The 12,268-nt window shown below is 39.1% G+C and overlaps 1 protein-coding gene across 1 annotated transcript in view; it reads right to left on the bottom strand.

Moving 5' to 3' along the window:
* The window catches only part of PIGU (phosphatidylinositol glycan anchor biosynthesis class U), an 83,994-nt gene that overhangs the window by 24,147 nt on the left and 47,579 nt on the right, over positions 1-12,268 (bottom strand). Inside the window, exons 7-8 of the mRNA XM_030309750.2 lie at positions 7,919-8,016; positions 803-957 (exon numbers count right to left, since the gene is read on the bottom strand). Of these exons, the coding sequence (XP_030165610.1) occupies positions 803-957; positions 7,919-8,016 (253 nt within the window). The remainder of the gene's footprint in view (positions 1-802; positions 958-7,918; positions 8,017-12,268) is intronic.

Raw genomic sequence — 12,268 nt, 5'->3', positions numbered from 1 at the left:
TGTGAAATGAGGTAAAGAACACAATCCTGTGGGCCAGCAAAAACCAGGAAAAGCTTTTCACCAGCATTACAAACTCTTACTTAAAGCTCAGCATGAAGAGCTACAAGTTATGCATAGCCAGGATTTAACACAAATTAGCAGTCCAGAATTCCAAAGGGGAGTCTGCCCCTCCAGATCCCCTCCCCACCCTGACAGATTTAACTGTCTATCACCTCAATGGGCTGTGAGGTCCCTGAGGCTTGAGCAGCGACCTTCCTGTCCTCCTCAGCATACCACACAGAGAGTACTGGGAAACGTCTGCAGAATTCATACTCCATTTTTATTTTCTCTGAAAGTTTGACACGTGGGAGGTGGCTTTATTTTAAAACTGTCAGAGACCCTCTTGCAGTAGAGGAATGTATCCATTCCTGTTTAGGACTGAGCCAAACCCTTCCAGGCAGAGGCTGGTAGTTGCTTCAGATGTTCCTAGAGAGTGCTCTTTAATCTCACAGGATCAAAGGTACGCACTAGACCTGTGGTTCTCAAAGTCTGCTCTTCCCTGGACCAGCAGCATCAGCATCACCTGAAAACTTGTTAGAAATGTAAATTCTTGGTTCCTATCCCAAATATACTTAATCAAAACCTCTAGGGGCGGGGCCCAGAAATCTGGGTGTTAATAAGCCCTGCAGGTGTTTCTGGTGCACACTGAAGTTTAAGGACCCCTGTATCTTGATGCTCCCTGTGGTTGCGCACCCTCTGATTCCACCTGGAGTTGTGAAAAACAAATTAGCTTCTAGAGTTTTCTAATGAAGTCATTACTTACATGAAGCCATATACTGCAGGGATGAAGTCCCAGGAGCTGAGAAGGAAGAAGGAGAGGCAAATGATTACCACTAGGCTTCCCACGTACATCATGGCATACTCCCAAGAGAAGATCCAGAAAGCTTTGCTCTTCACTTTCACAGGTATATACTGCCGCTAGGAAAGAGGGCAAAATGGTACATTTAGGGATGTCAAGGACAGAAAGAAGTTATCAGCTTAAACTTCAAGATCCCTTCTGCAAAGCACAGGACACAGAAAAATGGAAAATCAAAGGACTGAAAAGGATTTCCTTGTGTTAAACCCTAACCAAAAGAAAACAAGTTTTATTATACTATTACCAGATAAAATAAACTTTGATGTAAAAAGTATTACAGAAATTAAGATGTTTCATAATGATAAAAGGTGCAATTCATCAGAAAGATGTAACAGCTTTAAACCTGTATGTACCTAATAACACAGTCTCAAATATAGAAAACAAACATGGACAGGGCTACAAAGGAAAAACGGACATAACCATCATCAGTAGATAACTGATAGATCACAAAGACAACAATCAGGAACCAAGTAGGAAATATGAATAACACATTTACTTTTTAAAGGTTTAAAAAAGTTTATTTATTTATTGGGCTGGGGGCGGGGAGGGAAGGTGCAGAGAGAAAGAGAATCCCAAGTAGGCTTCACTGCAGCACTGAGCCTGACACAGGGCTCAATCCCACAAACCATGAGATCATGACCTGAGCCAATTCAAGGGTTGGACACTTAACCAACTGAGCCACCCAGGTGCCCCTGAAGAGCACACTTTTAATAAATTTGTAACTTCTTTGAGAATGAGTCAGGGGAAAAAAAAAAAAAGAAAGAAAAAAATCTGTATATCCAGATAGATACAGAAAATGTGGCAAAATGGTAACTGGGTAATCTAAATAAAAGGTACTTATTATACTAGTCTTTCAACTTTTCTAAAGCATGAAAAAATTAGGGAAAAACTAATTCAAGAAGAAACAAAATTTGAATGGTCCTATAAGCATTTAAGAAACTGAATTAGTAATGAAAAATTTTCCCATAAAGAGTAGGCCCTAAGCAAAATAAGTCAGGCAGAGAAAGACAAATACCATATGATTTTACTCATATGTGGAATTTAAGAAACAAAACAGATGAACACAGGGAAAGGGAAGGAAAAATAAAACAAGGTAAAAACAGAGGGAGGCAAACCATGAGAGACCCTCAACTATAGAGAACAAACTGAGGGTTGCTGGAGGGAAACTGGGTGAGGTGATGGGCTAAATGGGTGATGGGCATTAAAGAGGGCACTTGTGATGAACACTGGGTGTTATATGTAAGTGATGAATCACTAAATTCTACTCCTGAAACCAATACTGCACTATATGATAATTAACTTGAATTTAAATAAAAACTTGGAAGGAAAAAAAAAAAAAAAAAAAAAGAGCAGGCCCAGCAAGTTTTACAAGAAAGTTCTACCAACATTCAAGGTGATTCTAATCTTACATTAATTCTTTCACAGCAAATATCATAAACTTGATACCAAAACCATTTACCAACACGAATACAAAAATACTAAATGAAGTATTACCTAATATATTCAGCAATATATGATAAAATTGGGTTATAACTAGGTTGGACATATTCAAAAATCAAGGTTAATGCAACGTAAGAAAAGCTATTAATATATGTATCACAAACAGTTTAAAAGTAAATCATATTACTCAGCCATCAAAACGAATGAAGTCTTGCCATATGCAATGACGTGAATGGATCTAGAGTGTATTATGCTAAGCAAAATAAGTGAGTCAGAGAAAGACAAATACCATATGATTTCACTCATGTGTGGAATTTAAGATGAACATAGGGGAAGGAAGAAAAAAGAGGCGGGAGGCAAACCATAAGAGACTCCTTTTTTTTTTTAATGTTTATTTATTTTTGAGAGAGAGAGACAGAGCATGAGCGAGGGAGAGGCAGAGAGAGGAGACAGAATCTGAAGCAGGCTCCAGATGTCAGCACAGAGCCCGATATGAGGCTCCAACTCACGAGCCATGAGATCATGACCTGAGCCAAAGTTGGATGCTTAAATGAGCCACCGAGGCGCCCCAAGAGACTCTTAACTACAGAGAACAAACTAAGGGTTGCTGGAGGAGAGGTGGGTGGGGGATAGGCTAAATGGATGATGGGTATTAAGGAGGGTACTTGTTGTGATGAGCACTGGTGTTTCATGTATGTGATGAATCACTAAATTCTACTCCTGAAATCAATATTATACTATATGTTAACTAACTAGATTTAAATAAAAATTTGAAACATAAAAAATTCATTAATTCAATGCAATAATGCAATCCCAGTAAAAATGCCAACAAGCTATTTTATGGAATTATACAAGATTAAAGTTTATATGGAAATATAAACATGCAAGGAATGAAGTACTAATACATGCCACAACAGAGATGAACCTTGAAAACATCATGCTAAGTGAAATAAATCAGTCACAAAAGACCACATATTGTATGATTCTATTTATATGAAATGTCCAGGACAGCATATAAAGGCAAAAAGCGGAATACTGGTTGCTTAGAGCTAGAGGGGAAAGGGGAACTGGGGAAAAACAGAGAGTGACTTAATGGGCATAGGGTTTCTTTCTGGGTTATAAAAATGTTGTAGAATTGATTGTGGTAATGGCTGCACAACTCCGTGAATACACTAAAAATCATTGAATTGTATACTTTAAATAGGTCAATTGTTTGCTATGTAAACTATATCTTGATAAACAATAAAAGCTGTTAAAAGAAAAACACCATAAATAAGTCAAAAGACAAATGAAAAACTAGAAGAAAATATTTGCAGACAAAGGGTTAATAATACTTCTAATATATAAAGGATTCTTCATAATGGAGAGAAAATAGATCAAAATGCAACAGAAAAATGAGCAGAAAAAATGAATAGACAATCCACAAATATGAAAAAATGTTCAAACTCACTCATATTTTAAAAAATGCAAATTAAAACAACACTGAGATACCATTTCTCAGAATCAGACTGGCAAAGATTTTTTAATGTGACAACACATTCTATTAGCAAGGCTGTGGAAAAATAGGCAATGTCATACATTCTTATGTCATACATAAGAATAAAAAATTATACAATCCTTATGGAGGGAAATTTAAAAAGACCTAAAAAAAAACCCAAAAAACTACATATATATTTACTTTGGATCCAGTAATTCTATTTCTAGAAATCTACCTTGAAGATATCCCTCCAACAACACGAAAATACATATATGCAAGGTTACTCATTAAAGCATTAACTATGATAGCAAAATACTGGAAACAATCTAAATTCCCATACAAAGGGGAAAAGTTGAAGAAACTATGGTACGTCCATACAATGAAGTCCTATGCTGCTGTAAAAAAGAAGATCTCTATGTATCAATATACAGTGACTTCCAGGAAATAATAGTAAAAAAAGCAAAGCACAAAAGAGTACCTAGAGTATGCTATCCTTCATATGCGAAAGAAGGAAATACACATGTGTCTGCTCATTTGTGCAAAAGAAATACAAGAAGGATAAACCAGAAACTAAAACCAGTTACTTGGGGTGACAGAGGAAGAAGGAAAAAGAAAAGAACAAGATAGCAGGGATGAGGGCAGGGTAATACTTCTCTGAATATGTTTTTTGTATAGCTGATTCTTAGAACCACAGCAATATTTCTTAGTCTCTTCACATACCCCCCCAAAAACCAAAAAACTAAAATCAACCAAGGTGTAGGGGAAATCCAAAATTAATACAAGCAGTAATAAATGAGCCTAACTATATGTCAAATTAATAAGATACCTACATTGAAGGGTTACATGGGAGAAGAAAACTAACCTGAGTGACTTTGAGAAGTAGTAACCTGACAGAATTCTGTAATGCTAAAGACAAAAACAACTACACATATGTGTTATAATCAAGTCAGTAGATATATTTCTTTTTTTAAAAAAGATTTATTTATTTATTTAAGTAATCTCTACATCCAAAGTGGGGCTCGAACTCATCACTCCAAGATCAAGAGTCACATGCTCCACCGACAGAGCCAGCCAGGCGACCCAGTACATATATTTCTGACCTGGGTATTTCTCACAGAAATTCTAGAACCACTTTATGTTGATTTTAGAACTGAACATATTAGCAAATATACTGCAGATAATGAAAGTTGGGCTTCCAACCATTAGAGAAAAATTATACACAAGGAAAAGGGACAGACTAAAGTGAACCCTTTGGTGTCAGACTGGACTCACTGGTATCAGTGTAAACAGGTATCAGTATGAAGAGATAAGGAGAAAAAGAATTACAGACGTAGGGGCGGGGTTAGTATACATACATGTATTTCACAGCTGTCTGTTAGAAGCAATGCCGCCCAGATAACAATAAGCAGACCTATAATCCTCGGTTTCTCAATAACTTTCACCAATAAAAGCAACCAAGAGTCCTTGAAGAATTGATTCCAGGGCTGGAGCAGGGAAAATACAAGATGAACCTGGAACATCTTGTGGCACCAGAAAGAAAGGAAAGAAAGGCTCAAGAAGACAAGGCTAGTCAAAAAAACACAAAAGCCAATCTAAAAGAGCCCCCAATGGTCAAAGCTAGAAAAATTGTAGCAAAAAGCTAATATTAGTATTAGATTTTTCTTTTTTGAGGTGAAATTCACACACCACATGTTTAACTATTTTAAAGTACGCAATTCAGGTTCTTCAACAGTTGCCTTGAAAGAAGTCTGAGGTGGATGAAGGCTAGCTCCCACTCTACAATCTTGCTGCAAAGCAAACAAGTTCCAGACCAGATTCTGGCATACTTAACATTTATTAAACAAATATTCACTAGCAAGCAAGCACAGAGCAGTTCACACAAATCATGCTAGAAGGTCCATTAGTTGTTTCAATCACAGATTGTAAAAAAAGCTTCACTGGGGCACCTAGGTGGCTCAGTTGGTTGAGTATCCAACTTTTGATTTTGGCTCCAGTCATGATCCCAGGGCTGTGGAATTGAGCCCACATGGTTGTATCCATTTCTCCTAGTGCTCAGACTTTCTAAAGAATGAACTGTAAGTATGAAGTAATAAAGGAAACGCAAACAGCATACTATTATGTGGAAAAATTCTTGGATTCAACAAGAATCTAGAAAGAGAATCAAAGCAAAATAACTTCACAGTGCAATGATACATCTATTAGACTAGCAACCATAACTCAAATTTGAAAAGCCAGTGCTGGCAGCCTGGGAGGAAATGGTTCACTACACTTTATTTTATTTTATTGTTTTTAAAGATTTTATTTTAAAGTAATCTCTACATGCAACATGGGGCTCAAACTTCCAACCTCAAGATCAAGAGTTGAATGCTCTACCAACTGAGCCAGCCAGGCGCCCGTGGTTCACTCTAGACACTTTTGGTGGTACTACAAATGGGCTCAAGCTTTTTGGTGAACACTCTGGTCTTGCATAATAAGGACTAAGAAAATTCTCACACCTTTGGGTCCAATGAGTCACCTGGAGTTACATACTTTAAGGAAATAACTTAAAGAAAACTAACTTTCTATACTATTTATATCAATGACAACCAGGGCATATCTCAAATTCCCTAAACAGGATGAAGACCAAGCTAATCATGAATCACTGTGTACATCAAGACAAAGACATATTATGAAGTCACTTAAAATGACAAGCATATAGCCTATTCCAATAAATGGAGGTATACACTCAGTTTTAGGAACAGTGCTTTTTTTTTTTTAAGTTGACTTATTTATTTTGAGAGAGAGAGGGTGTGGAGCAGAAAGAGAGGAGGAGAGAGAATCCCAAGCAGGCTTTGCACCATCAGCACAGAGCCCAATATGGGGCTCAAACTCACGAACCATAAGATCATCATGACTTGAGCTGAAATCAAGAATAGGACACTTAACTGACTGAGCCACCTAGGCACCCCAGAAACAGTGTTTATAATTGAGAACAAAAGCTCTGAAATCAGATATTTCTTGGTTTGAATTGTGGCACTGTCCTCTGTACACTTTCAAGAAATGTTTCTCTTCTAAAAATGGATTTGGAGGGGCGCCTGGGTGGCGCAGTCGGTTAAGCGTCGCGTCCGACTTCAGCCAGGTCACGATCTCGCGGTACGGGAGTTCGAGCCCCGCGTCGGGCTCTGGGCTGATGGCTCAGAGCCTGGAGCCTGTTTCCGATTCTGTGTCTCCCTCTCTCTCTGCCCCTCCCCCGTTCATGCTCTGTCTCTCTCTGTCCCAAAAATAAATAAACGTTGGAAAAAAAAAAATTAAAAAAAAAAAAAATGGATTTGGACCATGCAGGACCTGAAAATGGTTACTTGCTCTTGAGCAAATATGTGTATTCTCATTGGTGTGGAAAAGGCAGACAGTCAGAGGGCAAGTTCTTGCATCAGGATGCTTGAGTTCATATCTCAGTACTGTCACTTGCTGGCCATGTCACCTTAGGCAAGTAACTATGCTGGCCAATATTCCAGCTGCAATTCATGGATGTATTATGGCTAATAATAGACTAATACATGGCTAACACTATGACCTACATCAAAAGTTCTTATGAGGTTGAAATGAAATGATGCCTGCAGAGTGCTCAGTATAGTGTCAGACATAGTAAGTTCTCAGTAAATATCAGCAATCTGTATTCTTCAATTAATATTTATTGATCAATCACCATGGTCCCAGGATTGCATTACGTACACCCACAATGTTTAATTCCTACAAGAACCTTACATGATGAGTGCTGTTATACAGAAAAGTTTTTTAAAAATGAGCTTAGAGAGGGGTCTATGAATATTAGATGAGAGAAGGAAAATGCAAGATGGATGGTAGATTCCAACTACACACACATAAAATGAAATACACTTAAACATTTGCAATGTTATGCATAATTAGAACTTAATGGTCACTACGCTCATTTTGTTTAAAGTTAGTCAAGTTTCTTTGTTTGTGTTTTCAAGTAGAAGCAAGTACATGCGAGACAGGGACCCGGTCTCATTGCCTTTATTGAGCCATGCCCTTCATTGCCCCAGGCAGTGACTGGGCCATGTATTAAATGTCACTTGAGTGTTGGCTTCTGACCAGCAAGTGCTTACCTGGAGGAGATAGAGGAGTCCTGGAACAAACAAGGTGAGTGGGTACAGAGACTGGTATGTTGCTAAGGCAAGAAAAATAGCACTGAGGAAGGCACTACCTGTAAAAGGAAAAAAAAAAGAAAGAAAAAAGAAAGAAATAATCCAGCTTTATCAATCAGGATTCAACTCAGCAAGTCCCAAAAGCAAGAAACTTTCTGTAACTGGTCAAATAAGCTCTTGTCAAATATCTCCTGGTGCACAAGGTGCTATGCAAACTCACAGATTGATTTCCCATGAAAGGAAACCTAAGAACTCAAAACCATTTACCTTTAGCAACCTGAGACCCCTCAAGTATGTTTCCTGTAAAATTTTCAGACTGAATAAAGGGATCAAGTCTATTAATATCTATGTCTAATTTAACTTATCAACTAAGTCCACAATTATTGCTTAAGCAATTCAGAGCTATGAAACCTATCCCTATTTTACAATACCCTTTCCTTATGGACTATCTTCAGGTCATGTGTTTATCATTAAAGTATATTAATTTTTATTAATAATTTCCCCATTTCCTACATAAAATGGCCCACTATGGAATTATTAAACATGATGTTACAACAAATTTGCAATGACATGGAAAGATATTTATAACATCCTATTAATTGAAAGTTATAAAAGAGATATACACTATGATCTCATTTAAAAGAAAACATGCAGGGTATGCCTGAGTGGCTCAGTCAGTTACGTGCCTGACTCTTGATTTTGGCTCAGGTCATGATCTCTCAATTCATGGGTTCAAGCCCTGTGTCAGGCTCTGCATGAATAGCACGGGGCCTGCTTGGGATTCTCTCTCTCCCTCTCTCTCTGCCCCTCCCTTGTATGCACTCTCTCTCTCAAAATAAATAAATAAACTTAAAAAAAAAAAACACACATGCATAAGTAAATTAAAAAAAAAAAAAAGACTAAAAGATGAGGCCCAAAGTTCACAGTGGTTTTTTTTCTCAGTGGTTGGATTACTAATTTTTTTTTAATTTTTGCTTCTCTGTATTTTCTAAGTTTTCTTTTTTTGAAAATTTTTAATGTTTCATTTATTTTTGAGAGATAGAGACAGAACATGAGTGGCGGAGGGGCAGAGAGAGAGGGAGACACAGAATCTGTCAGCACAGAGCCCAACATGGGGCTCAAACCCATGAACTGTGAGATCATGAGCTGAGCCATAGTTGGACACTTAACCGACTGAGCCACCCAGGCATCCCTCTAAGTTTTCTATAATGAACATCCTTTGTTTATGTCATAAGAAAAAACTGATTTCTTTTTTAAAAAACCAAATAGCTATTCTCTTTCAGATGTTTTAGACAACAGAGTACCCTAAAACCAAAGCTAGAGAACACAAATTAGCAACAGAGGTTTCAGAGTGGCCCAGAAATCAGTAGAGTGATTGACAGTTCAAGGCTGTTATCTTGTGATGATAATGTTTCATAACTGACAGGTCTTGTGGTCACTCTCATTAGTGTGGGTCAACTGTTTACCGGAAATAAGATATCCTCTCAATGGTGTTTCATTAAAGGAGTAACCAGTAACTCCACTCAGGAGTTTTACCCTCTCCCAACCCAGCTCCAGAAACAAACAGAAGGACATGATCCATAGGATTTTTTGCCCACCAAAGTAGTCTATTTCCTTGATCTAAGAGCCACCTTGGAAGAGGAGGGTTACAAATGTGACTACTTTACAGGAGAGTGAGTGGAGAGAAGAGAACTCTGAGGGCTTCATACCTCAAACCAAAGAAACTCATCAGCTAGGAACAATTCCTGGTTGAAAGAAAGTGGAAGGAAGGCAGAAAAAGGAGGAAGCTGGAAATAAAAGACCAAGGACAGAATTCTAAGGGCTGGGCTGTTTTGCATTGCTGATCAGTGCGAGGCATGATGTCCTGTGTCCAGGGTGCTTGTAAACATGACTGAGCAGGGACAGGATCATGCCCAGCCAAGCTGTGCCACCAGCAGAGGCCCCCACATTCCCGCTGAGCCACAGACACCTAGAACCAGAACCAGGTCAATTCTGAGATAGGGAGATGGCAGTGGTGGAGAAGGGGCTGTCCTGGAGTCTGACAGCTAAGCTGGGCTCAAGATTCCCTGACTTGGCCAAAATCTGAATGACATTGTGTGGAAAACCAGCTAAGGGAGGGAAAAAAAATGGAAAGAACTTTTAAATTTAACATGACTTTCTATAGAGACTGGGGTGCAAGAGAAACAGGCTCTTACCAGAGGAGGGAGGCTAATGCTCCAACTCCATCCATTCTTATAAAAGTGGTGAAAACAAACATGTGACTTTCACCCCTCTCTCTCCCAGAAGACACCAGGGAGTGAAATAAACACAGTCACCTCCTGTCCTAATTGCCTGAGCTCAGTAATTACTTGTCTGGAGCAGCTGACTATCTATAAGGGCCAATAGAGAAGAAAGCGCTCATAGCATTATAGAATGGACTCATGAGTTTCAGAGACTTGCTCCCTGGATTGGGAAGAAGCACTCTTCCTTCCTTAGACGAAATCAATAGTCAGGAAAAATCTGTTCCTTCTGCTATTCTCTACCAGTGAGTGGCAGCAACATCTCCTTGCTTACTGCAGTGACCCTTCACCCCTCCACGCCCACACTCCTTCTACCAGTCATGTCCTGTTGATCGACCCCTGGAACATCCACCACTGCAGTTCCTGCTCTCATCATCTGTTGCCACACGTTTTCAGCAGCCTCTTCCTTCTCCCCAGTGGTCTCCCCAATCTCCTCCCATGTAATCCTCCAGAGAGGTACCAGAAGGATCCTTCTAAAACAGATTAGATTGTGACAGGCCTCTCTTTAAACATTTCTGATGATTCTGTTTCATCTACTGGATTAAGTCCAAACTCCAACGGCAAACAAGGCCCTTCACTATCTGGGTCTTATTTTATTTCTCCAGCTTTACCACCTCTCACTGTTCTCCTACACCCACCCCATCCTCCAGCTACTCTGGACCATTCCCTAATTTCTGAAACACCATGCCTTTTCATTCCTGTGTCTGTTCTCAGCCTATTCCTTCTGCCCAAGCTATCCTTCCCTGCCCTCCTTCTAGTGCAGACCCATTCCCAGTGGACAATTAAAATGTCACTTTCTCTAATGAGGCCTAAGCAGAGATGATAACAATAGTGATTACAGCTAACAGTGGTCACTTACTAGGTGTCAGGCACCTCTCCTCTGTATTCAGAACAGTGCTGAACTCAAACAACAACAACAACAACAACAACAACAACAACATAAAAGCCTTCAGTAAACATCACAATAACCTTGTGAAAGCTCTGTTTTCACAGGTAAAGAAATCAAGATACAGAAACAGAAGGTTAAGTAACATTATCATTTTAAGTAACAAAACCACTCAGATGATTCCAGTGTCCATTCTCTAAATTCATTCAATACCCTCATTCAATACTGATACCATCTTTATAATAATTTGCTAATGTTGTTCTCTCTCCTCATTTGTCTATGAGTTTCTCAAGGGCAATAAACCCCTCTTCACTTTGAATCTCCAACACCTAGCACAGTGCCTGGCACACCTGATGAATGAATGAATGAGTATCATTCAGTGACACATATGAATCCCTTTGAAAATCCAAGCACATTAAAGAAAACCAATGTTTCTTTTTTATTGAGATATAACTGACATATAACATTATATAAGTTTCAGGTGTACAGCATAATGATTTGATACTTGTATATATTGCTAAACGAGCACCCCTAAAAGTCTAGTTGAAACCAATGTTCTTGAGGAAGGAGAACTTAGGAAGTGTAAAACACAGGTAATGAAACGTGGGCAAAGCACAAAAGAAATCTGACACTTGAAAACAACAGAGCCTACTGAATAGAAGTTGAGGACTTGGGGAAGGAGGCTGGGCACAGAGAATGCTCTCTGTGGAGTAAACTATTGGATGGTGGAGGCCTGTGGTCCGGAGGCAGAAACATGGCATTACAACAGTCAGGAGCCTGATGTGTGGGATGCTGGGGCAGGTGTGGATGGGGCAAATACATAGTCTGAGCAAAAGTGAGGGGGAGTATGAAGACACACAAGAGACTCAGGGCTGATGTGTTTTGAAAAAAGCTAGAAGGGGCATGGTGGGTGGATTAGGAAAGCAGAAGGATGATGATATGTACTTGGGGCAAGGTCAGGAAAGATGAAGAAAAGTAAAAGGTGGGGTGCCTGGCTGGCTCAGTCAGTAGAGCATACATTTTTTTTTTTTTTTAAAGCTCATTTATTTATTTTGAGAGAGAGGGAGAGAATGAGCAGGGGAGGGGCAGAAAGAAAAAATCCCAAGCAGGCTCTGAGCTGTCAGCACAGAGCCCAACGTGGGGCTT

Source organism: Lynx canadensis, chromosome A3 (genome assembly GCF_007474595.2).
Source record: "Lynx canadensis isolate LIC74 chromosome A3, mLynCan4.pri.v2, whole genome shotgun sequence".
Lineage (NCBI taxonomy): Eukaryota > Metazoa > Chordata > Mammalia > Carnivora > Felidae > Lynx > Lynx canadensis.
This window is presented reverse-complemented; position numbering and strand designations above follow the sequence as displayed.